The sequence below is a fragment of the Ornithodoros turicata genome, chromosome 6 (assembly GCF_037126465.1).
Source record: "Ornithodoros turicata isolate Travis chromosome 6, ASM3712646v1, whole genome shotgun sequence".
NCBI classification, from domain to species: domain Eukaryota; kingdom Metazoa; phylum Arthropoda; class Arachnida; order Ixodida; family Argasidae; genus Ornithodoros; species Ornithodoros turicata.
In genome coordinates, this window is record NC_088206.1 from 54,857,311 (window position 1) to 54,884,779 (window position 27,469).

At 42.8% G+C, this 27,469-nt stretch overlaps 1 protein-coding gene across 1 annotated transcript; it reads left to right on the top strand.

The window, feature by feature from the left end:
• The first annotated feature begins 859 nt into the window (after positions 1-859).
• Positions 860-27,454, top strand: LOC135396743 (1-phosphatidylinositol 4,5-bisphosphate phosphodiesterase classes I and II-like). The gene is made up of 18 exons (XM_064627886.1): positions 860-1,473; positions 2,596-2,692; positions 2,807-2,891; positions 3,348-3,420; positions 4,681-4,732; positions 5,918-6,072; positions 6,157-6,357; positions 7,861-8,124; positions 10,665-10,926; positions 11,647-11,715; positions 12,494-12,743; positions 13,184-13,247; positions 14,239-14,337; positions 14,446-14,522; positions 16,361-16,456; positions 19,217-19,274; positions 19,424-19,510; positions 20,338-27,454. Exons 1-18 carry the CDS (start codon positions 874-876, stop codon positions 20,461-20,463), a joined length of 2,715 nt encoding a protein of 904 aa, XP_064483956.1. The 5' UTR covers positions 860-873; the 3' UTR covers positions 20,464-27,454.
• Positions 27,455-27,469: the final 15 nt, after the last annotated feature.

Genomic DNA, 27,469 nt, shown 5'->3' on the forward strand with positions numbered 1-27,469 from the left:
CAGGATGCTCACATGAACAAACTTACACAAGAGACGAATAGTTCAAACTTCAGCACACATATCGTGTTAAACTTCTGCTTGTCTTTCGTCGATAAACCAAGATTGTCTTGAATGAAAAGTGACAGAAATAAGACCCGTTTCAGCCCTCCTGGAGGCACACTGTGCACCGAATGCTCCTTTGTTTACCTTTATGGAGCGTGCACATGGTTCCTCCAATCAGAACTGTCCTAGCAATGTCACTGTGACGTCATGTGTATTGACGTCGTGCACTTGCGGAGCGTTTAGTGCTCTTTATATTTTTGGGGAAGTTTTGGAACAAGCCCTGCTATTTAGCGTTGTTGTTCATAGAGCCTGAAGTTTCAGGGTTTAATCCGATTCTTCCCCGAATTTGCACCCCGAATTGAAGGTTGCCTCTTTAGGGTGAAACCCGATTTTTACCGGGCAAATTGCCCTCACTGAGGCATCTGTAGGAATGCACACTAACTCGTTTGGCAGCAAACGCAGTCACATCACCATTTGTACCGAGCCAGCTCAGTTAGTTTGAGTAACTGAGCTCGATTTCTCCCCGAATTTAGCACAGTGGAAGTTTTTCCACCTGAATTTGCATGAATTTAGAGCACATGTTTATTTACCTGATTTTTACTCCCTGAATTTAGAAAAACATATTTCCCTAAAACTCCAAGCTCTAGTTATTCATAATAAGAGTTGAAGTCACGCTGACATAAACCCTGTCTCTGCATGTATCACCAAAATGTGTGCGTAAATTTATACATACACAGCCTGTATGCTACCATAGTCAAATTCACCAGCTTGACTGCGTTTTCTTTCTACGCTCTAAGGAACTGTTATAACGCAGGCAAATCATCGGTGGAAATGTACCGCCAGTGTCTGCTCGCGGGCTGTCGCTGCATTGAGCTCGACTGCTGGACTGGACGCAACTCCGACGAGGAGCCCATCATCACCCATGGCTACACAGTAGTTACAGAGATACTCCTCAAGGAAGTAATTGAAGCCATCGCTGAGAGCGCCTTCAAGACGTCCGAGTTCCCCGTCATCCTCTCGTTTGAAAACCACTGTTCACCCAAACAGCAGGCCAAGATGGCCATGTACTGCCGCAAGTTCTTCGCAGACATGCTCGTCACGGAACCACTCTCCAGCCATCCATTGAAGAGTGGCCAGCCACTGCCTTCTGCCAAGCAGCTAATGCGGAAGATCATCATCAAGAACAAGAAGAAGCATCATACTCGGCCTCACAAGGCTCCTCCCCCTCAGGGGGTGGTGAGAGAGGAAACGGAATCCGGGGAGTCGGATGCTCTCATGTCGTCGCCATTAGATAGCAGTGGGATCGGGAGCAGCGAGATGAACGGGGATCCGAAAGCTGCTGTGGCTGCGGCTGACATGGAAGACTGGGACACAGACTCGGGGACAGAAGAAGAGGAAGTACCTGACAGGTCATCCGAAGACCAAAACGAGGTAGGGGTTTATTGTGATATAGTTTCCGCGCCATTTATTGGGCTTGTAGTAGAGTCCTATGAACCATTGAGACCCAATTACAATGGCCCCATTTAGTACAATTTATCACGCAAGATGATATTTTTTTCTTGAGGATTCTTGCTGTTAACGTGCTAATGTGAATTGATGGTGGGGCGTGCCGCTTGGTACCTTCCTGTGAGCTGTAATATTTGTGCTTCGTAGAATCCTTGTTGTTTCGTTCTCTCTGAAAAAAATGATGTAAGAAATGACCTGACTGAGTATTGACATACGCAACATGCGTTGACTTGGTGATTGCTAGGATATACCTATGGCCTTGTGTTTTAGGGTAAAACCCATTTTAACCCCCCAATTTGCATCATCGTCACTTCGAGTAAAACCTGAAAATCCCCGAAAACTAACTTTACAAAGTGCCAGTTCAGCCACCGGTGCCGGCACTCGAGGATGCTACATGCACTACACATCCAGCATGTCCGTTCTGCATCTCATGTTCATCTAAAATGCGATAAATGCTCTTTTTTTATTATCCACCCGAAAACTTGCGTTTCCACCTGACATTGCCTAATTTTACCTGTCTTACAGCTCTTGAAATAGCACCAGATTTTTACCCCCAATTTTAAAACAAACATAAAACCCGTAAACACAAAAGATATAGCCAGTGATGATCCGATACGTTGAGCACCTCTGTGAATTCCCACGATGCACCTGCAAAAAAATAGCACCACGCTTACTACTGGTCGACTACATTTCGACGGATGGGCTGAAGCCTCCTAATAATAATAAAGCAGACCCTTCGCTATGCCCCTGTTCATATATTACTTGCAAAGCAGTGCTTCATTTTTTTTAGAAAAAGGGTAACATGCATATTTATGTCAAACGCTACCAAGGGCACACAAGAAAATTTAGATGCACACACACTAGCTCTGCATTTTGTGACTGACTTGCATACACAGCACACAGACTTGATTGGGACGACCAAATGACTTCCGCATATTTTTTCTTTTAGGAGGCACAACATTGAACTTGCTAGTCCTTCACTGTTTGCTACTTAAAGTGCTAGCAAACTTTGTCAACAGTGTCTGAAACACATTATGCTTATGACAGGGTACAGCCGCCAAGGAAACAGAGGCAGTTGCAGAGATGTCTGCTCTTGTCAACTACATTCAGCCAGTCCGGTTTCATTCCTTCGAGCATGCTGAAAGTAAGATCCTTTTAAGTGATACCATTACGTGATACATTTTAGCTGTGTTCAACTGCACTGTGTGCCTAAGTAACTTTAATTGTACGCTCTGCGTCATATGTTGTTTCTTTTCAGAAAGGGACCGCAGTTATGAGATCTCATCATTCGTTGAGACACAGGCCACGAATTTGCTCAAGGAACATCCTGTAGAATTTGTCAAGTATCCTTTTTTTCTGTTTTGTTAGTAGTTATAGCTCTGTTGGGGTAGAGAATAAATGAAGGTGAACACAAGCAAATTATTTCTCTCAAGGTATTCAGCAATTTTGCCAGTGCCAGTCATTATGTAATTGCATAGTACAGTTGTAGTTAGAATCCATGCTCCGTAGAATGACCTTTCAAAGGTCATTGAAGAAATACAAAGAATATTTGACAAATGAATGCTTATACGTTGGACAACAAGGTTGGGGGAGGTGTTAACTATGCAATCAATCATGCTGATTATGCAAGTGAATATGCTACATTGAATTCGGTATCTGTGCGGTTATTCCAGTGGAAGTAGCAACTGTATGCACTGTGTACTGCGTCATTGCAAGAGGTCTCCACTGTACCAATAATTGACTGCATCCCACTGTTCATGCCAAGATTTAGAAAGGAGTTAACTTGACTATGCCACCAGTTATAATAAGCGCCAATTGAGTAGGATATATCCAAGTGGTACAAGAGTTTCTTCCAGTAACTACATGCCTCAGGTTTGTTCCTTTACTTTTAGTATTGCAACATAATTGAATGCAATTGTTAATGCAATGCTTCAAAGGAACTTCTCTGTAACAGACTCCGATATAACAACAAAATTAGGTATGGAAGTAAATTTTTTCCTAACGTCGTAAGGACATTCATTGCAATTTTGTATACATCAGGATGGTCACGAAGCAAAGTCCTTCAAACGTACTAGCTTGATAACAAAATTCAAATACGAATTTGAAGCATTGCAGCCTGTGATAATTCGGTTACTAACATTGTGTAGTATACACACTGTTACTATTAACATTAATGTTAGGCATGTGTATTTCCACAAAATAGCCAAACAACCTTCGCATTTTTAAACTTAATGTCCAAGCAGTTCTCATTAATAAAGTTGTGGGTTGAGTGGAAACTACAAACGCATATCTTTTTTTTTCTTGCAAACAAACAAACACATACATGTATCAGCGATGCCCAGCAGACCTGTGTAGAGATTCAAAATTTCCGGAAATTTTGAATCGCTCGAAAAAAACCGTTTTCTTTCGGGTTTTTTCCCGAAAAATTGGAAGAAATGGAAACAAATGTGGTTACTGCTGAGTCGAAGCATTGCTGGCCAAACCACAGCATAGAATGAGCTAGATGCTTTAGTAGTGTTCATCCTCTAGGCATAAGTGCAGAGCAGAGCTTCCCATGAGACTGCTGTCTACTCAGCGATAGGTAATTAGAACAACCTGTCCACTCTGGCCAGAACTCCGACATTATGTGAATGCGATGGCGATCGCTTGGGGCGGCCAGACGGAGCACTAAGTTGGTGGTTGTTGGCAGATTGGAGGCACCTAAGGCACTGTTGGCGGGTTGGAACGCATCAAAGGCACGAAAATTTACATTTTTGAATTTTATCACCTGGAAATTTTCGTCTATTTTTCCGGAGACGAGGAAAAAAACCCGAAAAAAAACTGGTTTTTCCCCAAAATTTCTGTTTTTTTCCAGGGCTTCTAATCTCTAGCACCTGGTGACGGCCCTTGATAACGATATTAACGTAGACTATTTTTAACGAAGTAGAGATGATGGCATAGAACAATGCTGCTCTCTTTTTGCTTGCATTGCCTTGGAGAATCCTCATGCCACTGCATCACAAACCCCGATATTAGGATTGCCTGGTTTTATGAGTTTGCCTTTCATCACAGCTTATTTTCTATCATGAGGTTTATCTTTGTAATAGAATACTGTGTTTGAGAGCAGAAACTACAGCTTTTGTTTTGTTGCAGGTATTTTGGAATGCAGGCTGCCAACTTATAGCCTTAAACTACCAAACTTTAGGTGAGTTCATTGGATGGCGAAGCAGTCCTTGGAGCAAACTTGGACCCTTTTGTGTAGAGATCCGAAATAGTCTTTCTGCCTTGAGTCATGTCTTTTGGGCATGTAGATGTCCAAAGATGTCTTTCGCAGATTTAGTGTTTCTAAATATGTCTCCTCTGGGTCTGCTTTGGATGCCTGTAGTACTAGAGCTTCACAGTGTTAGAAAGCAATGCTTCTCTTTCACTGTGGATAAAATACACAGAAATGTGCAATGTTGCGCAATGCACGCTGCGCAATGTTTATGACAGAATACAGTTGCCGTCCGATTTTTCGGACTCGGCGAGGATCGCGCAGAAGTCCGAATAATCGAGCAGTCCGAAAAAACGAATTTCGCTTGAAAATAAACTTTACTAAGTACTAGTAGGCTGGAAAAAATTTGTCGATGCTTTCCTAACGCGCTTCCAGCTCTACCTGATAACATCAGCTTCTATTTCCCGAAGTGACATTTCGTCACTGTACACTGACAGAGACACCGTCGTCATCAAGTCCGCAAGTCGGCTTCACCTAATGCATGCGTGCTTTAGGTGAAGCTCGCTTTACAGCGCTGTCGCGCGACTCTCAGGCGGAGAGCGCGTGCTGGGCCTTTGGAATCAAGCCGTTGGCCAAAAACGGAGACGCAAAAGCGTTACGACAGCCCTGTTCCACTCAGAGGAATGGAAAATAAACAATCATGGCCTTTTTTTTTCCCCTCAATATTGGTTGATTTCTTCTGATATGAATTTCGGATGATACCAATATTTTCCGTCACCCCAAGAGAGAAATTAGTTGATTGAGCAAACAGAGTTCGAAATATCGAGCGACGGGGCTGCACGGCGTCCGAAATTTTTGACGTTCTTGTACATCAACCAGGGCCTGTGATGGGGGGGGGGGCGAGTAAGGCGACCGCCTTAGGCCACGCGCATGAAGCCCTCAACCTTTTTTTTAAATATCAAGTATGCATTTAATCGTGTGAAACAGGCCCCCCGATGTGCCTTTGCCTCTGGCCTTGCACACCCCTAGCACCGGCCCTGACATCAACTCTATGGGGCCGTTCCGCAAACGAGTCCGAATAATCGAGCATGTCCGAAAAATCGGTTGGCGACTGTATTATTATTTAATGCCAGTGATCACAACCTCCTATAATTCCTCAATCTTTCTCTTCTAAAGATCTCGGTATGCAATTGAATCTCGGGATATTTGAGTTCAACGCCCGTAGTGGCTACCTACTGAAACCAGACTTCATGCGACGGGCTGATCGCAAGTTTGATCCCTTCACTGAATCAACAGTGGATGGTATCATTGCCGGAACAGTTTCCATTAGGGTGAGAAGCGACACCGTTTTTCTATTAACAGCATGGAAGTCATTCGCAACAGAGTGCAGAAATATGAGTTTGCTTCTTGCACAGATAATCTCTGGTCAGTTTCTGACAGACAAGCATGTAGGAACATACGTGGAAGTTGACATGTTTGGTCTCCCTGCGGACACAGTACGGAGACGGTTCCGCACGCGCACAGTGCCGGCGAACGGCATAAATCCGGTCTACGACGAGGAACCCTTTGTCTTCAAAAAAGTGGTGCTCCCGGACCTGGCAGTCCTACGTATCTCGGTGTGTACCTGTGAAAAATATGTTCTTTTCGTTCATGCAGAAATTGTTGTGTAACATGCTTGGTACAGTAGAACCTCGTTAATTTGAAGTTGCCTGGACGGCGAAAAAGTTTTGAATTAAGCAGGTGTTCGAATTAATTGAACCTGGGCACATGGTGAAGGAATATATATTTACTTGTCGAAGAACTCACTTATGTTCGTCTGACACTTTCCGAAAATGACATCGCACCTCACCGTTCCTTCAAGATGGGCTGCGAAATCCATCGTATCGCAGTGCGCGCCGTTGGCTTAAGATTAAACTTCCGAAAACAACTGCGCGCACGCAGATTCATCGCCGCTGCCGCCGCCGTCACTCTGTTCATTTGTGCGAGCCGTGTTCAGAACGATGTCCCCCATGAGAGTTGCGGCACAGGTCTGTTCTGTGTCTTCTGTCCTGGCGTACTCTTTGAAGGACACGAAGCCCTCCTCGGAGCTTGCATCACCGGCAGGAACTTACAGCACGTTGCAGATCTCGCGGCTGCAATGATCAACACTTTTTTTTTCATCATCAGAGTCTTCTATTTCACCCGCGGGCCGTCTCCACAGCCCATGGGTAAGAAGGGGACTTTGAAGTGGATCTCAACAAAAGCACAAAATGTAGGCAAGCCAAAATGCGGTTCGCGTAATCCGTAACGGCAGCACAGCTGGGACCCTGGGTGGCAAGGACGCGCGAGGAGGTTGTGCTACGTGATTGGCTGTGAAAGGGAAAGCAAGCAAATCGAATCCGAATAATTTCTTCAGAAGGCGTATCGAATTCGAATAATCAGAGAAGGCCCAATTCGAATAATTTGGAACACCTCATGGTGAAATATTTGGTAGTGTTGTGCTCATTCGATGATGTTCTGCTCCAAACTTGTGAGCCTTTTCATGCAGCATAACTATCGTGAGAGAAGGGTCCCTCTGTGTTGTGTATGGTAGACTGCACTAGTGGGATGAACTGCACTGAGGGTTTGTCAACATGATCCATGCAGCTTGCTTTGTGTGCATCTCCTCATTTCTATGTTTGCATCGTGAATTTCATGTACTTTATTTAGAAACTGCGCATATTTTCTTCTGTTACTGAACATAACTCTGAAAGTTGGGAGTAGATTTACTGGAATATGCAGTGCTGAGAGTAAAGTGTTGATCATGAGGTCACAGAAGGTGTAGACTTTAGTGGCAGAATACTGTAAGCAATGTAGAGCACGCTTCACTTATGTGTAATGATGTGAAGCCGACCTGCAGAACGGAGCAAAAAAATAGCGGTAACGAGAAGAGTGCTTCGCCTAACTCTTGGATGCAATGAGGCAAAGCCCACTTGCAGAATGGCGATAGCGATACCTCGCTTCAGTACTATTCGAAAAATGTTTGGAAATTTCGAGTTCTGAAAATAGGCTATGAATAGCACAGCGCTATACAATATCATTGTGGTATTGTGCGATAAGCAAGGTGGTCCTAAACAGATGTCCGTGTGCTTGCAAATCAGGTATGCGAGGACAGTGGGAAGCTGCTGGGACACCGGATCCTGCCCGTGGTGGGGCTACGTCCGGGCTATCGGCACGTGTCGCTGCGCAATGAGTCAGGGCAACCCCTGTTGCTCCAGACGCTCTTTGTCCAAGTGACAGTCAAGGACTATGTGCCTGATGGCCTCTCAGAGTTGGCCGATGCCCTGGCTAACCCCATCAAGTACCAGTCGCGCATCGAGAAGCATGCAACACAGCTACGGGCCCTCACCGATGATCTCGATGAGGTGAGCTCTCCGACAGTGGTACTTGATATCTAATGCTCAAAACACGTTTACATATTATTAATAATATACATGCTTCTGCAGTACTTGTGTTTAAGAATGTGCTTCTGATTCTATCGTGATAAGAGTCGCTAAATAAGCTATTTAGTGACTCTAGGCCATGGGTTCTCAAACCGCTTTCCCTGGGTTTCCGAGAAAAACTCCACGCATCTAGCCACGTCACTCCACGGAACTCGTGCAGATTTCTACAGATGCGTGAGCCTGGCCAACATTGGCCCAGCCCAGTACAACAAACGGTGGTATGACGATGTCTTTTTCAATGCACGCACTCCTCTGCGCAGTTTCGGGGACTTTTTCTGGTCATGGAGAAGGTTGAGTCGCGCATTTTCACCTCCTCTCTTCTTCGGTAGATGCGTGCGCATGCATCCATTTTCACATGCATCACCGATGCAGCATATTTTCAAATTGCTTAACACAGCATTATTCCTGTTGCACTATGAGTAACTACAGGTTCCTTGGGGATTTTTGAAAGTTGTCTAAAGGTTCCCCAGGTGAAAGAGTTTGAGAACCTATGCTGTAGGCTGTGCCACCCTCAACCCTGGGTGACCTTAGTTAGTTCCTGCTGTGGCGGGCATCATACCATGCCCAAGCAAGCACATGAGCAATATTTTACACCTTTACAAGTACCATACACACAGCTTGCTGATACGATGACAGATGTTGTTGGATGCTCTCCGCGATGACTTAATATAACAAAAACGCATTGAATCTGTTAGTATAAGTCACTTGTGTTTTCGTCATTAGGGTGTCCCGGAAAACGTGTCATTGAATTATAATAAAAAAACTACACCACCTAGAGTCATGCGGTCAATGGCATTTGTTCTTACTGGGTTTTTGCCACCTTCTCATGTGAATGTCGTGTAACGTAAGTTTAATTATGTAAATTTTTGTGTGCTTAAGTCGTAAATTTGCCTAGTAAAGGTCACTTTTTTACCCCACCAATGTGAAGAGCGTGTCTAATTTAGTCAAATTAATGATAATTGACAGAAATATTCAGGAGCTATCCCATCGGAAAAAATAGCCGAACATCATGCTCTACGGAGGTCGCACAGACTAGCGCACGATGAATTTTTCAGCGCAATCTTTGTCAGTCCGACGAAAGGAGGTTGGAAACCCAGCCCTCCCCGACATCGCAGAAAGAGATAAAACAGGCACGGCTTATCACGTCCGACTTTCGCTGGGATAATGCTTTCCTCTCCCAATTTTGGGAACTGTTACTTTTTCTACTACCACTCTGTGGGCTGGCTTCGCACCTCCTTTCGTCGCACTGAGAGCGATTGCGCTCAAAAAGTCATCGCACGCTATCGTCCGGTGCTCCGAAAAGCATGATATTCGCTATTTTTCCCGATGGGATAGCTCATGAATATCACTGTGAATTATCACGAATTTGAGTGAATTCAGCACGCTCTTCATATTGGTGGGGTAAAAAAGTGACCTTTACTTGGCAAATTTCCGAGTTCAGCTCGCAAATATTTACATAATTAAACTTGGAGTGCATGACATTCACATTAGGACGTGGCAAAAAATCTAATAAAAACAAATGATTCTAGGTGGCATAGTTTTTTTTTATTATAATTCAATGCCACGTTTTCTGGGACACCCTGTATGCCTGGAAGAAGTAAAATGAAAGTGGAAGAAAGATATTGCAAAGATTCATGTTTGAAAAATTATTTGAAACAGTTAAGTTGACTGTTCACAGAAGCCTTCACATTGCCTAAAAAGTGTGGCTGTGTATTTGTTGTTCTCCATTCTCCTCTAAGAACAATGGATCTTTTTACCATATAAACTTTTCGATTTTTGCTTACCCTGGTTACTTTTGTAAGTGCATTGTTACAATGTGCATGGTTATAACAATATGATTAATTTGTCCTCACATATGTGCATTTTATGTGTACTTTTTACACAGTTATTGCTCAACATTGTCATTCATGAAATTAGACTCCTGCTAATTATATGGTGTTCCAGTTATGCTGCCATGGATAGCAATCCGAGCGTGCTTACCCAGGTGAAAAATGTCTGCAATTCCTAATGGTTTATGAAAAATTTTCACTTTCAGCCATTTACGTACAAAGTGGTTCAAAGTGGTTTCAAGGAGGAATTGTTTAATAAACCACTTGTAACTGCAAACATTTTTCACCTGAGTATAATGATGCCCACGTGGTTGTTATGGCAAATACATGTGTTACAAGTGTGCCTATGCAGCTATTGCTCTATGTGCAATGATGAAGTTTTTCTGGTCAGAGCAATGAGTACTTACTTCTAATGATATGTACTGTACTAACCGCACCTAACACACACCTGAAAGCACACACGTTTTCGTCACAGAATGTGCAGTACTGTAACTGTAAGTGCATTTTAAATACACCTTTAAACATTCCTGTGTTTCTGCACAAGGGGGATAAAAATGGTTCATGCAACAAGGAACAGCACCATTGAGGAGGCTCTTCTGTAACTGAAACATTGACATGCATTGCTTTTGAAAGGGACCCACGGCAGCAGAGACGAAGCTTCCGGCACAGGTGTCATCTCCTGCAGCTGCAGGTGCAGGCGGCGCACTCGCAGCGGGGCATGCAGGAGGAGCAGCTGGACCTTCGTCTCCTGGGGGAGCAGCAGGATCTGAGGCCAAAGGCAACAGTCCCCGAGGAGCGGCTGAGGTGACTGACGGGGGACCTGCAACTACCACTTTGAATGGGGGAGTGCAGCGCAGCCCAGACCCCAAACTGGTGCGACAGGACACTCTTACACGTGGGTATTGACATACATGTTGTCTCACTGCAGCACAGGCACCTGGCTTTTGTGTGTTATCTCCATATTAAAGTTTGGTGTTAGCACCGGGAAGCAGCTGTGGCTATTAGTGGTGTACAGGCATGGACAGATGGAGAGAGGACAGCAGGAAGGAGCGGGGGACGGGAAGTTAGCATGCATCCTGGGCAGACTTCAGGGGAAACTGTGCCGACATTTGTCTGGAAAGTCTGTCGAAAGACCCAGGGAAAACCCCAGACAGCACAGCCGGTGCCAGGATTCAAACCCGCGTCACCTCCCAGCCTTGGCGGGGAAGGTGATCATCCTAACAAATATGCCACGCGAGCTGGTGTAGCATTACTGCGTAACTTGAGCTGTACGAAGACCGAGATATGTCCCTTGCTCACATGTCTAAGGTGTATCTATTTACAGCATATCATTAATTAATTTAATTCAAGCTTTCACTTTAGATATGATACATACTGGACTTTGTCAGCATGTCTTTTATGCATTTCCTGCGAAACTAGCATATCTTTTATACATATCAAAGAAGCACAGAAAGCACTTCAATCACAACCCTTTTTTTTAAGCCAAGCCGTTAACCTGCTAATTAAAAAAAAATAGAAAAAAATAAAACCCAAAAACTTCAGGGTCTAATGATAGTGCTTGTGTCTGTACGTGGCACTGCAGGTGCTAAGCAAAAGTGGCTCTGTCTTTCTGCAGGGAAATTGGATCAAACAGTGAGAAGCTTGTCAGATGAGGGATCACAGGAGAAAACATTGTCATTATTAGGTGAGTTTGTAACTGAATGCATTGTTTGCAACTGAATTAACAAAATTCTGTTTTATCCTTTTTCACATTTCGTCACAACATCATTTTCTTTCATGCCCACTTATTTTGCTTGTTGTTGTCATGTCTGGTCAAGTATGCTGCTATATCAAGGGCTGCTACATGTGTTACTTTTGAGAGCTTCAACAGACACTCAACAACGTACAGAAATGTGCACAAAGTGCAGCCATGTGCATGCCAAATACCACATCTGCCATTTTTCATGAAAAATCTCATGTAGAGCTTTATCTTTTGCAGGGATACCAATATGCAAATGGACAAGCTCACGCTATACCTTTGGTGTATCATTTTGCAGACACCTGAGTAAATTGGAGCTTGGAATATGATTTTAACAGCTGGAAAGTTTTCAGTGTTGCACACAGATTAGATATACATTGGTGAAACCCAATATCACCCTGATGAAAACCTTCCATGCTTCAAATAAATCCTGAAAACGCCCGCAGAATTCATAATGTTTCATGATGATCCCAGGTGTTCTCATGGTATTCACAAATGTTTTAAATGTTACAAGATGGCAAAAAATTGGCATGCTTTACACACATCAAGGAACTTGAAAGTAAAAGATACTGAGATTATTTGCTAGGCCAGAAAATTCACTTTGTATATTTGCTGATGTGAATCTTTGGATACACTTTAATTGAGGCCATAACTCTTCATCTTGACGCATATTGTTTGTTGGATGAAAGAGATTATGACTCCTTCTCTTACTCTGTCGCCGTAGAATCGAGCGAGGCGAACCTGACGGCCGAGCCATTAGAAAAGCTGAGGGAGCACAAGTCAGTTCAGAAGGTTCTGGGTAAACTGGAGAAGGATCTGAGCAGTGCCCGGCGGCGGTACGACAAGCTGCGGGACAAAGAGCGAGACAGCCAATTGCAGAGAGCAGAGAAGGTTGCTCAAGCAGCTGAGAAGCACAAGGCACAGCTCTGCAAGTCTCATTCCAAGCTGGGCAAGAAGTTCTCATGCGGGGATGTGTATGTACACTTTCTGCACTTCAGGGAAAAGCACTTTTCACTCGAAGATCCGTTCTTCGATTTTACCCTGTTTTACAATTCCTGGCCTAAAATTAGATCTCTACCCCCGATTTGAAAAACACATAAAACTTGGAAACACAGGGATCTATTTTTAATGCACTTTTCTCTAGGAACACACTGTCTAAGAGTAAAGTTTGTGTCCCGTGATAACAGAAGGAGCAAAAGCAAAATACTATCAACTGGCTGTTGGATTAAGGAGAGCAACTTCTAACACACACAGATTCTTCACAGTACTCTGATAGACAGGAGAGTGATGGCTCCATATTTGTACTAAAGGCACTTTGCTTTATATTGATAAATGTCCCATCATTTTTGTTGGAGAAAAGAAAGGAAAAAAGTACTTTTTGCCTTTAGTAACACAGTGTTCTTTCTTTATACAGGATGGCACTCAAACAGCAGAACGAATCGCAGATCCAAAATTTGGATGCCGAAACCAGAGCGAAGGTAGTGTAACACTAGCCTTTACTAAACTACTTTTACGGAATGAATGCATTCTCTTAAAGGAGCAGCGAAATGACATTCTGGATTGATTGAAAACTTGTCAGTTAATCAAGCAGTCAAAAAGGAGCAACTGTGCAATATAATTTTGCTGTACATTATGTTATCACTGTGCAAGGCAGTTTCCAAAAACACCCTGAAAAACTAGCCTTGTGCAGAGCAGTGTGACCTTGGGAGGCATGGAGGGGACTAACGAGCACAGTGTGATATAGGAGCAGCGTAGCGAGCAGCTACGAGCAAGGCATTCTATCGGCACACTCATCGTGCCTCCCAGGTCATGGAGCATCGTCAGTCGCATTCGCTCTCTCAGGAAAGGAGTCACTGATCTAATTACTGTGCAGTATTGGCACAGTTGGTGCAAACTTACGCTGAACACTGCTAAGATAAGATACTAGCAGTCCACTAAAGATAGGGACACACAAGAAAGATAGACATGTACCTCACTGCGCTCACAACTAAAGAAAATTTTATCCCACACCTTTTAAATGGGTACATATTTCCCTTTCTTTCACTTTCTTTCACTTTCTTTCACCCCTGTAGGGTATTGCCCCTGGGGATGAAACCTCCCACTTATCATCACTCAAATAAAGTTGTTGTTTCTTTTACCCCCTTTTGTTGAGGATTCACCCTCCCCTACTGACAGGAAAATATGTACACATTTAAGAGGTGTGTCCAATAAAATTTTCTATAGCTGTCAGTGGAGTGCAGTGTTTGTCCATCTTTTCTTTTGCGACATTGCTAGTATGTTTAACTTATCTTTGATCTCTCGGGCATGCATCTCTCTTCCCGTCAGTACCAACCATACTTTTTGTGGAAGGACGCTTGTTTCTCCTGCAACCTTAAAAAAATATGTGGAGGGGTCTTTTACTGCTCCTTTAATATGTGGATGTTTCTGTCAGATAATATGCACTATGTACACATACATGTTGTGTTACAGCAAGAGGAGCTGCAGAAGAGCCACAACCTAGCCATGCTGAACATCACCAAGGAGCAATACAGGGCCGAAATGGACATTCAACACAAGTATATTGACTCCGTAAGTATCACATGTATCACCAACACAATGACATGTGTTGATGACATGCTGCGCTATGTGATGACGTGTTCTGATGCTTAATATTTTGTGTTGGATTTCAATTTTCAGCTTTTTGGTGCACTCGAAAAGTCAATGCAGGCATCTCAGGCAGCACAGATGCAGCAGCTACAAGACCTCCATGACAGGTGAAGCCTCGGTGCAGAATTTTGCGTATTACTTACCGCTGCTTGGCATTTTCATTGACAAGGTTGTTGGTTGGTTTGTAAAAATGTAATAGACAGAGAACTAATTAATTGAATTCTGTAGGGCTGTGCGAATAGTAAAACTGTCGAATACAAATCTAATACGAATGTTGCAAATACAGTCGCCATCCGATTTTTCGGACTCTGCGGGAATCGCGCAAAAGTCCGAATAATCGAGCAGTCCGAAAAAACGAATTTCACTTCAAAATAAACTTTATTAAGCACTAGTACGATGGAAAAATTGCGGAATGGAAAAACCGCGGACAACAACAACAACAACAACAATTTATTTTAAGATGATGAATGGAGAGTTTCATTGCCAGAGACGATACTCTTCCCCGCTACCTCGTTGTTGGTGGTGATGTGGGGAATGAAATAATGAGCGCCTTCACAGGGCGGCTGCCGAAATTTGCATACAGTAAAATGTGTTGTGCAGTAAGAGTGGTGACACCAAACATAATCCACTCGATCGTCATCTTCGCCCTGTTTCGGACGTCACTGCCATGTCTTGTGTCCATTTCGGTATCAGGGCGAAGTAAATTGAAAACCGAAAGCGGGAGCATAGCGTACTGACTGTGCAACATTGAGAAGTCACCTCCTTCATTCACATCATTGCGGTGTTGTTAAGGAACATGGAGTCATCGAATGAGCTATTTCCAAGTCCAAAGAAATCCGCTCAAAGTCACAGAAACTCTGAAGTGCTACGATTGGTTCTTATGTCAAGAAAGGCCGCTGAAGATGGCAAAGTTGCAAAAAATGATTGATATCAACCTCTAGCCATTCCCTGTCATCAAAGCTCACAGGCTTCGTGAACTAATCGCTGGAGCTGTCCAGGGTTACACTCTACCTTCAATAACAGCCCTCTACCGAAGCGAAGGAAGAAATTACAAAAAGAGCTACAGAAAGCTCTTGAGGGTGGCGTGGAAAGCATCTCTTTCACATCAGACATTTTCAGGTTCCCACAAGTGATTGGAAGATTTTCTTTGCTTACATTATCAGTCATTACAGGTCCCACTGTACATTGCTCCAGTTCCAACAAATGTATTCACACCTTCCAGAGTAGCAGAGGGAAATATTTGCAATTTGTAAAAAGTACAGAACAAATAAACTAAAGGTTGCACATTCCAGTGATGTAATGTGTGTTCCAATCTCTGAAGTAGATAGGCTTCCTTTTCTCGTGATAATGTATTTTATTTTGACTGAAAAGCTGTATAGACTCACCCATTAGGAGCCACAGTTCTCCTGATGGGCACAGAGTTATGAAATTTTCAAAAGTGAGATATTTGAAGCATTCAAATTGGGCTTTTTAGGAATATCCAAATTTGATTTGCAGTATTTGTGAAATATTTGTATTTGACTCAATTTGGAAATTTTGCTATTCACACAGTTCTAGTAAATACGTACGTACCATTGATTTTGCAGATTTTGCGCAGTCTTTTTAGCAAGTCTTTTGTCTTTTTAAATTTTTTTGCACAATCTAGGTGGAACATGCTGTATGACTCATTACCCGAAGAAATATACATAGAAATTCAAATAACACTACTATTGTGAGCAGAGCGTGCTGCAGCTTCTTATGTATTTGAGAGCATTCAAAGTAAATTCTTCTGATTATACCCGATCACACAGGGATATCTTCCTGCTGTTTGGTTAGAGTCTTTGCTTGTCAAAATTAAGCACCTTAAGAAACTACATAGAGTAATTGTACCTCCTCAACTCCCCCCTTGGTACAGTTACGCTATTATATGTGTTGATTTAATTTACAGCTGTGATTTTGTTTGCAGGGAAGTAAGCGAGCTGATGAAGCGACTGGAGACTCAAACAAAGGAGGAAATGCGCAGCCTCAACAAGAAGCACAAAGACAAGAATGAGCTCGATAGGTGTGTTGATTGGAAATGACTGCGATCAGGAGTGCTTAGTAGATAATTAGGGTCTGACATTTTCGGGGTATTATTCACGATTGTTCCCTGCCGAATCATTTTAGGACCAAATTGGGTAAACCTGATTCCAATTACTCCAACGATTACGAATTCCAATCACATTTCATGTTTTAGTACGTATCATGTGCACCATTTATTAGCAGTTTATGCGAACGTGCGATATAGATAACAAGAAGTACTCTACAAGTAGTAATTTTTGCAATGAACTAATTTTCGCGAAATTCGCGAGCGATCTTTTCTTCGCGAATTTCAAGTTCCGCGAAATATTCGACCCAATGACAGAAAAATACGCTAACGCAATATGTAAGAAATTTGACCCAGGACACTGAGGCAACATATGTATGCGGTTTCTTACGCTATTTCATTGTATTGCCTCACAAAGTGCTCAGTTCTTCTCCGCTGCAAGTTGAGACAGTAGCCCAGACTTCACGAATCCTGCGCGGGTGTCTGCGTCCCGCGATTGCAGTTCCTTGCAAGCCTCGATCATCCAGCATAGCGTGTATGGGTTTTAGCACGCTGCTACGCGAGTCGGCCTTTGTACAAGTTGCCGCATCACTGTCAAGTGCCAATCGTACCTGCTCTATACAGTGACAAGAATGACGGGAGACAGGGCAATTCGGCAATGACCCAGATGCCAGCCGAGTAAGGGCCCCCTGATCGCCGCCCTCTCAGTCAGAAGAGCTCAAAAGGAAGACAAATGCAATGGGTTATTACCCAGTTGTGACACCTTTTGTTAACTTCTCCCTAAAAGTTCAATTGTGGAGGGCCCCTATAAGACGCCTGATGCACGGTCGACGCAGCGCGGTACCGCAAATTTAAGGTTCTGAACATTTGCCTGATCCTGGCTCCTCACAAATTCGCGAATTATTGAGCCCACGAATTTAACCGCTTGTACAGTATGCGAAGCACATCTGTTGTTACAACATGGGGTGGTGGGACCTACAAATAGCGAGGTATGTATATTTGACCAATATTTACACTTTAACTGCGGGCGGCTTGCTTGACAGAAAGCAAAAGGTGATAACCCAATAACACCCGAATATACCAGTAGCACAGGATTTGACGCCAAATGAGAGATTTAAAAACAGAACCCTATTTTTTCCTCCTGAATCCGGTAAGGACATTTGACCCGAAAAAGTCAGACTCTACTGATAATGTTATGCTTTCAAAGTTGCACTTTGGAGACTGTTTAGTTAACATCAGGGCACGTGGCTTCGCTGCAAATTAGCTAGGAACAATACAACTGTACAAATCTGTAATGCATTTGCAAAGCTAATGATGACAAGTGATTGAACTGGCACCTGAACATATATTCTACTATGAGTATTGTACTACTGAAAATAAGTACTGTACCTTGTGAACTTTGTTCTTGAAATATCCATTCACTGTTCGGAAATCGAGGGTGGACTGTACAGTAGACTTCTGTTAATACGACTTCAGATAGTTCGTTTTTTTCTCTTAATTTGATCGAATTCGAAAGTCCCGTCAAATGCCCATATGTTTCTGTTGATAAAAAAGTTGGGTATTTCGAACATGAAAGCAGTCCACATCGTATAATTTGACCGATGTATCAACGAAACAGGCACCCACGTTGCACCGCACATAGCAACAGAAAAGTTTGCCCTAAAGCTCAGGTGGCAGATGGCGACTGAACAGTACCGATATCCATAACAGTAACCACAAGTTTTAGTGCATCGTACGCTATCGCCTTTGCGTACGTAAGAGATAGTGCAGGTGGTTCTGGGCACATGCAAAATATAAAGAGAGCTTCGGGCATTGGGCAGAGCCATCACACTGCAGTCGCTGTCCGATTTTTCGGACTTGGCGGGGATCGCGCAAAAGTCCGAATAATGGAGCACTCCGAAAAAACGAATTTCGCTTCAAAATAAACTTTACTAAGCACTAGTAGGCTGGAAAAATTTGTCGATGCTTTCTTGATGCGCTTCCAGCCCTGCCTGATAACATCAGCTTCTATTTCTGGTATCTAAATTGGGGTCTGAAAAATCGGTCGACGACTGTATCCCTTACGGACACAACGGCGATACCGTACGATGCACTAAAACTCAAATTATACGGTGGCGGTTCTGGCGAGCCCCGGGTGAGGAGGAAACGCCTCCTTTCTCACCTTTTCTCTCCGTTTTTTGTTTCACGTTTCACCGAGCTCTCATTCGGAATCTTTTGGTGCAACGAGAGTCGAATATATAACGTGCGCTTGGTGAGGTTCGACGACTCCGCGGAAGTGAACAGCAGCATTGTCAGATGCCAATATTTTGAGCAATGTGTCCTGCCACACCAAAGATGGCGGAAGCAAAACTCAGGACGATTGCGCCAACAGCGTGCAGTGTGAGTGACGTTGAAGCCGGACTTGACGCCCTGGAACTCTATTTGTCTTAAGAAGACAACACCGAAAGGTTCCATCACATCAACGCTCTTACGTAGCATGTTTTCCAATTCACGTTTCAAGTGTCAGCGACAGCAGACGATCACACAAAAGGGACATTCACCTCATTCATTTTCCCGCCAATTCTTTAATTCGACCTTCGGATAATTCGATCAAATTTTGTGTTCCCGTCAGGGTCGAATTAACGGAAGTTTACTGTATATGATAAGTGACATCCATGACGAGTTCTAAAAAGAACCAGTAGCAATGGTGCATGCGTCCCATATTATCAATGATTTCTAATATCTCAAACCTTGCAGGATAAAACGGGAACTTCATCAGAAAATGATAGGAGAAGCTGTAGCTGAGCGCCAACGAGTAAGCAGCTATCCTTCCTTACTGCAACTATGTCGTGCACTGCAAAGCACTTTCCAACTTTCTTGTCACTTGCATACTTACTTAGAGATTGTGTGGCTTGTGGTATAGCGACTTTTATATAATGATAATTGATACCCTTTTATTTGCAGATTAGTAGCTTGCTCGAAAAAAAGAAATCTGAGCTCGAGAGGCAGCACGAAGAAGTGCGAAAGTCTCTGGAGGAAGATAAGCAGCAAGTAATTTGCTTATTTCATTATTATTAATTTAATTATTACATTGCCTGCAGCAATATTGATCGTAGTGCACCAGCAGCTTGTAGGATTAGTGCATCACATGGTTGAGCATTGGGATATGGAGTATTTTCAGAGTTGATCTAGAAGCCACTGTGATTGTTAGCATCAAACATCTGTGGCACATCTAAATTTAATTTATCATATACCTACTTCATAAAGTTGCAGTCACTTGCGTAAGCGAGTTTTCTTGTGATTAGATATGACTGTGTTGTACCACAGGCATTTGGAAAAATTCTTCGAAGGATTTATTCTTTTGCGATAGTGTATTATTGACCTATAGTCATGTTAATTTTGATTAGGCTTGAGTTTGCAGGTATTGTACTGAAAAATTCTATGAAGATGGGGGATTCATTGTTTTTCTGTCATTACTATGCAAAAACAGCACGAGGTGCCATCCGATGCTTAGCCACAACTGTATTTTGGATTTGCAGTCACTTTACTGCTATGTCAAACAAGGAAAAAATATTTTGTCTTCGTATATCTTCGTCAGCTTAGACATGCAAGCACGTGCTGCAGAAAATTGCAGAATTTTTTATTCCCTGCCCAGCATTTAAGATTTTATGCAGCAGCAAAACCGAGCCCGTTAGTTGCGGTATGTGTACATTAAATCACTGTTGCTGGATTGAGCTGACGTCATTGCCGTACCTTGCATATTGTGCCCAAGCTGAGGCCATTCCTCGTCATGGATCTGTCGGTATCATTAGGCCACAGGGCAGACTAAACGGGAGACATGATTTCATGCGGAGATATATTGACCCATTACTTCCCAGGCGAGCCTAAAGCACCAAAAGGAGTACGAAGAGAAATGTGGCCAACTGGCAGCATCTCTCAACGAAAATCCGGCCCTCTTCTTGGAGCCCAGTGTTGACCAACGGCGGCAGAGCACAGCCCTGTAGCCCTCGCCTTCCCCACAAACAACACTGCAATAGGCGCTTGACCGGCGCCCCCTCTTCACACACAACGGAAACAAACAACCATCTGGTCGTCTTATGCACTGCGCTTCTCCGCTATATGTTGTTGCACTGTGTCTCCTCGTTCCGTGAAGCCGTCTGGCCCGCAACTGTGATATTTGTTGGATGGCAGCGAGGAAATGCATAGCAGTATTTGTTCAGTTTTTTTAGTGGGGTGGACGAGCATTGAGCGATTCAAGGTCCTCGGCGCATCTCGGACACAGGCTGTCGCCGGTGACAACTACGTCGTGCATGGAAATTCTTGGGGTGTCCCTTGGAATGGATGTTTCAGGGTGGTCAGTGTCAGGGTAATAAGATGTAGCTGCCAAGTTTTTATCTGTTGCCTTACTTGACTAGGTATGTCTAACTGGCCAGTTCAAACACAGAGAGGAAAAAGAAATCATGGCATTGATGCTTTATCACATTTTAATTCTTTGCTTTTTTTAATCTAGGAGAAAACAGCTCTTTTTACACCGCTGTTTTTCTAGCTCTAAAACTAATCTGACTAATACCTCGTCTGACTATGCAACCACTCATGCCCAGTAATCATGTGACTACGTACACACTGTATGTCGGCTCTGAGTCGGTAAATTTTAGCTCATTAAACATTGTTAGTTCAAGCAAAACAATTCACACAACAATGCGAAATTGTGCTCATTTTTCACATAAAGCATCCCGCTAGTTTCCAGCATGACTTGATTGGTGACAAGCAACAAGATGCAAACCCACCTCTTTTATTGTAACATTCAATGCTGCATGTTTATTTCATTATTCGTTGTCAAGAACGTGTACTTAAATCAATGAAGCAGACAACTGGTGTGATACCATTTTTATTTTATTTTTTACACTGTAATTATAATTGCACAGAGGAACCCAGAAAAGTCAGAAGATATAGCTCATGCGACTCCACCCTGTAGCATTATGTGACCTGAATTGACTAGCAAAGTGACAGTGGTGTCACACTGTGTAGATGTATTTAGAGTTGCAATGCACTGCGTGATATCTGTGTGCTGTGGGGTTCACAGCATGGTATTACAAAGTTGTTCCTAATTTATTTTGCATCTAAGTGATACGTGGTTCACACATAGATTTTACTGTTTCACTTTTTTTTTGTCCAGTTTTATAGCATCATGATGGTAGACATCGAAGATATGTTACATGAATCTTTGCTCCTCATTTTCACCTTTTTTAGCACACGTGTCTTTGGCACCGATTCGCATTGACGGTGGATGTTTCACGACGCTGCTCTAACTTTTCTTTTTATAATGTTACAAGATAGAGCTATAAGAGTTTCCACAAAAGATTAAGAGCTCCGGATGTGCTGATATTTAATCAAACTTAGGTGTCTAACTAAGTTTTGGTCGCAGATTGACGAAGCCCATTACAGCCCAGATCCTGACATAATACATTTTTATGTCGAGAGATCAGCACTTTGGATCGGCATTTAACGTTTTATTACTTGTAAGTTATTCCCGAATAAATTGCAAAGAACATGATACTGAAAATGTAAATCTTTCTGCCTGTACGAACAATGAGTATTATGCTACCAGTAATAGTAGGTGGCCTAGTACCAATGTGGAAATTAAGAAAATGTAACAAAAATGTAACAAAATGTAATAACTAAGTGTCGATTTGACAAAATAACTATGCATCGAAATGACGAAAGTGTAACGAAATGTAATAACTACGTATCGATTTGTCAAAAGCATGGTCAGCCAGTGAACCCTGCAGCAGGACATCATACAGTGTTTTTGTGAACGCTTTGATTTTTTTAAGAAAATGCACTACATCCTCACAGACAAAACAAAAACTGAGGTCAAAACAAGGACACCAGTTTTACTATGTAGGAGAAGCTACAATCTACACTGTAGTACTTGTACAGCCTGCAGAAAGCTGTGTTTGTGTGCATGTGTGCGTGCTTTACAGTTTTTCCTCAGTGCTTTAGATGTGCCAAACGAAAAAAGCAAATCATTCCTACCGTCATCTCGGTCACCACATTCTTGCAGTCCCTGTCCCGAGTCTCCCTGTCTTGTAGTTTTGAGGCGCCTGTAAATAGTGTGGAGGGCTCATTTTCTAATTGCTAGTTCAAGGCAAACAAATATATGTAGAAAAAAACAACAACAACAGGACAGCAGTGGTACGGAAAAAAAAGGGGGAGAGGTGCATTTGTCAGAATGCAGAGATCTCCTGTTTGTCCCTCGAAAGTTTGCTCTACTGAATGAACGCAGCTTCTCCTGTGGGTCTATGACTACGTCATTACATTAGTGTGTGAATGTAGAAAAGTGTGTGAAACGAAAAAGAAGAGTGCGTTGGGTCCATCACAGTGCAAACTCATGCAATTGTGAAAGCCTGTTTTTTGGTTTGTCTACTTTTTTCTCAATTACATTTACTGTTGACGTTGAATAATTGAGATTTTTAGAGCCAATGTACATTTTAGTTCTTACCTGTGTGCTTCATACCACACGCGAAAAGGGTATTGGTGTGTTGTCGAGGAAACATTCCATGATTACGTCGTTAAATCGCGTCACAGGGTTGAAAAAAGTATTGTGTCTGTCATCCAAGCATTGCAAATCGTACATGGTACAACTGAAAAAAGAGAATATTTCGAAGCTTCCAGGTGTGCGCTCGTCCGATAGACTGAGCACAACGCCCACACATATATGTATACAGACTTTAGAGATAGATGTATGTTTTCAGCCGTCTGGAGAACCTGTCAGTATTTTTTGAATGTGCGGCATGAAAAAAATTGTAGCGTTATACTTTTACACCTGTTGCGAAGAATAGGAGAGAGAGAGAATATATATTACATTCTGCTGAAGAGTCTCGGGTGGTTTTCCAGCGTTAAAAAATACGGTCCGCTTCACACGGTGATTTTTACCTCTTCGAATTAGCGCTTAGCAACATTGCCTCCGTCATGGTTTCGAGGGTGCATTCGCATAGCTCACTTTTTCGTAGAAGTGGATAGAATGGATCGTGATGTGTCCATCTTACCTAGCAGGTTGATTAACTTTTCTAGAGGATGCGGAATACAGTAGGGTGTATTCTGTCATCAACCTTTGCCCAGCAGAAGCTCATTTTATTAAACGGTCGTAAACATTGACAAGGTGGTTGCAGTGTACTTTTACCAGGCTAATTACTTTTCCCCGATGTCATACAGTACGATTTGTAGTATAGAGACCCAGTACAGGCTCATAGACACGTTCAATTCTTAGAGTTACTTGAAGATTACTAGAAAAATTTAATCCTGATGCATTCTTTCTGTCGTTGAGCGAAGGCTTTGCTGCTGCTACCCCTGTGCAATGCAGCGTTCATCGAAATTGTGCCATGTAAGGTCCCAATCAGTGGCAGAAAAACAAGGCGAGAGGAGGGGTGGGGTGCATTTATGGCCCTGGCAGAAAAGAGAGAGTGACCCCCAGACCCCCGTGAGTTACGGCGTGTGTTCTGCTGATTAGACAGTGAAGGGTAGGTCCTCACCAATGCAACCTTTGTGACCGTATTTACTTGCATAATACATGGATGTGCTCGCATAATTAACATACTCCAAACTTGGGCGCCCAAATTTTAGCACTTATTTTTTTCCACACGTACTAAATGTACCACGACTGTTTCAGCATTTCAGCATCCGGAGTGCTGATGATGTTTTCTGACCGGTGCCCTTGTAGCATAATTCATCATCATGGAGAAAAAAAGTAATGGACAAAGCATATATGGGCACTGTGGGAAGAGGCAACAAAAATCAGACCCACTGTGCTTGTAAGGTGGGACAGGGAATAGGTAAGGAACAAGAAGATGCTTGGTAGGATGCAGGAAAACCACATAGCAGCATTATGTGGCTTTCTGGTGCCAATGAGATTAATCACAGAGTTGCCAGAGACAACCCCCCCCCCCTCCTTTCTGCCAGGAAAGTACACTGCCAACAGTGGAAGTTGAAGTCTGCTGCTCAGTAATTAGTTAGTCTGACTGTGCATTATGTGCACGTTAGTCCAAAGTATGCAGTCCCAGCTATTGTGTTCACAATACGCTGCAAGCAATTTGTTAAGAGAGATCTGCACACATTGTTCATAGCATTGCCAGCAGTGTACATATAGAGAGATCCGACAAGTTCCTTAGGGTACGCACTGCTTCCTCAACGACTTATGAGACAGCATGATGAAACAGCACACATACGTGTGAGCTGATGATAAACAGGATAAACAAGTGTCCATGGACATGCTTTTTTTTTTTTTTGTAGAGTCCGAGCATTGAAGCTACCTTAAAGGGCACTAAAGTGCAAAAATTCCCCTAGCAGAATCAACGGTGCCATTACCTTGACGTCAACATAAAGTGAACAGGATTCATCTGTTGTGTCATGTGTGCGAAAGAAACTGCAATTTACGCTTTCCCTCTTTTTCTCCTCCTCAAGAAGGCTGACAATGCAGAGGGGGCTCTCATTGGTCTCCTCAAACGATTTGTCCATTCAATGGCAGGGGGTTGTTTGAGGAAACCAATCCGAGGCCTCTCTGCATTGTCATGCTTCCTGAGGAGGAGAGGGAGAAGGAAAGCGTACGTCGAAGTTTCTTTCACTCATACATCACGACATCATACGTCACATTAACAGACAAATCCCGTTCCTTTGGTGTTGGTGTCAAGGTAACAACATCTTTAAGTGAGGAGAAATTTTTGGACTTTAGTGCCCCTTTAAGTATGTTTGGGTTAGCAGCTGAATTTGTACAGCTTGAAAACTGCATTCCATACTGCTACTTCCTTTGTCCTTTTTTTGGGTCACATTAGAGAATTTGTTACTATGTATGGGATAATGAACGGTATAGATGTAGTTTGAATGTCTCAACAGGCTCTTGTCTTGGGCCGTTGTTACTGTTCAATTATGCAATTTGTTTGCTTTACATTTTAATTCGATGTAATCTAGAACATAAGTACTGGGTACTGGTTGCTTCACCCCGTAGCTACTCGTACTAGTCGCGCGCATGGCCACATGAAATGATGTGACATGTCACAGCAGCCCAATGTCCTGTACTTTTGCAAAGTTTCGTAACGAACAGCATCCGCACTAGCAAAATTCCGGCGTTACTTTTATCGAAATACTTCTTCTTTCATAGAGAACCTTTGTATTGCATTATCGAGAGACACGGTTTCAAGATAAGCCGTGCCTGATCCTCTATTTCTTGTTGACGTGCATACGTGTCGAGCTAGAACTAGAATTGTGTTGTCAGCGCGTTCGGGGCCGTTTTACGATGAACGTGGTGCAAGTGCTGTTGTATGTAGTCGTTGCTTCTGTTAACTTATCTGTGCAGCCCCAATCATGTTGGAAGGCGTACAGCACACACAGTCTGCTCACCGGAAACTCACAGCCACACAACTGTGTCTTGTTCACGCTTTTCGTTTTGGGGATCTACATTCCGCAGCTGTTGATGTTTATTACGAACTAGGATGTCGGTGTGGTGTGCCGTATGTACTTTGTTGGACATACACTACATGTTGGGACAAAAGCTCTTGCATGAGCGTGGTGGGATCCTGATAACTTTCTTCTGCTAGTGGCAAAAAACAAGGCAGTGTGCAAGCTTATTCTTCCTACGGTGATGTCTCATGCATTACAGACATTATTCAAATCATCACGAATTATCATCATTATCAATTTCCAACACGTTCCATCCAAATGGCTTGAGGGTATATAGTTCTTGTTATCAAATGAACATTGTCACAAGGGGATTCTATGTTACATTTCATACTATATTGTTAATGGTGTTGAAGTGATAGAATAAAACGCTTGAACAATAAACGAAGAGATTTCACATTATGTAATACTAAGTTATTTTCTTCTAAATTTGGGTAACTGAGTACTTAAATATTTCCAGAATTGAATGCATTGACTGAGGTTCGCTAAGCTGTGTGCAAAATTCCAGTAAAATATTAAAATATGTATTAGTACCAAAATAACCTGTGCGCTTCAAATATTTGCACACGCCTTTTTCATTTTGTTGATCTCTAGCCTGCTTTAGTTTCATATTTTGTGACACATACCCGAGATTGGTCATATACTGTCTGGTCTAGTGAAGCCCAATGGTATTTGACAAAGTAACCGCTGCATGAGAAACCTATCGGGATACCAGAAGACGTATTTCTAGGTAAATGCACCAGCCAAAGAGTCGAGCGTGTGAAATTTTGTTGACATTCAGTTCCAACACCATATGATGTCACTATATAGTGCACAAAGAAGCACATACTGTGAGGAAATTTTGCAGCATTCCCTTTTTGACTTCATTGTCGTATGTATCCCTGTACAGTGTACGATTCCTCAGAAACACACACAGTCAAACATTTCAAAAACACGAAAAGGAAACAAACGGAAGGAAGGCCAAACATGATGGTGTGTTGTAAAGCACTGTCTTTTGCACAGCATTTGTGGTCACATCTGGTGAGGAAGAAAGAAAGAGTTGTCACAGATATATGGGACACATTGTTAAAGGAAGCTATAGTTTGACTGTGTATGTGCATGTATAAATATACTATACATAGATAGAAGTGTATATTGTTTATTAAAAAAGAGGTGAAAAGGAAACCGTTCCCACTTGCTCAACAGAAGTGGGGAGGGGGTTGTAGTTCCCCCTCCACTAAGAAGTGTCTATTGTTGTTTGATATTATACTGTTCACGGTTACTCCCAAAACAAAAAAGGGTGAAAAGCAATGAAACGAGTATCGAGTAAAAAAAAAAAAGAATGTGCAGCATGCTGGTTATTTTGAGGAAAAAAAAAAAGAATTGCAGTTGGGGAGATCTATGCACTGTTGTCGTTGGGTGTGTGTGTCTTTCGGAGGTGAGGGTCACTTGGGCTTGTAAATAAATACTTTTCTGTCATGTGCTACTCACTTCATTCTCCCAGCCAACTGCACCCGGTGCTATGTGTAAGGTAGTGTGGAAAATAAATTTGGGAAACGTGGATGACTCCTGGCTCTCACT

Excerpts from the sequence above, each read along its gene's own strand:
- LOC135396743 (XM_064627886.1), top strand. The coding sequence starts at position 874 with ATGTACCGCCAGTGTCTGCTCGCGGGCTGTCGCTGCATTGAGCTCGAC. Across the intron at positions 2,693-2,806 it reads TTCCTTCGAGCATGCTGAAA|AAAGGGACCGCAGTTATGAG; the intron begins GTAAGATCCTTT and ends GTTTCTTTTCAG. Across the intron at positions 8,125-10,664 it reads TCACCGATGATCTCGATGAG|GGACCCACGGCAGCAGAGAC; the intron begins GTGAGCTCTCCG and ends TGCTTTTGAAAG.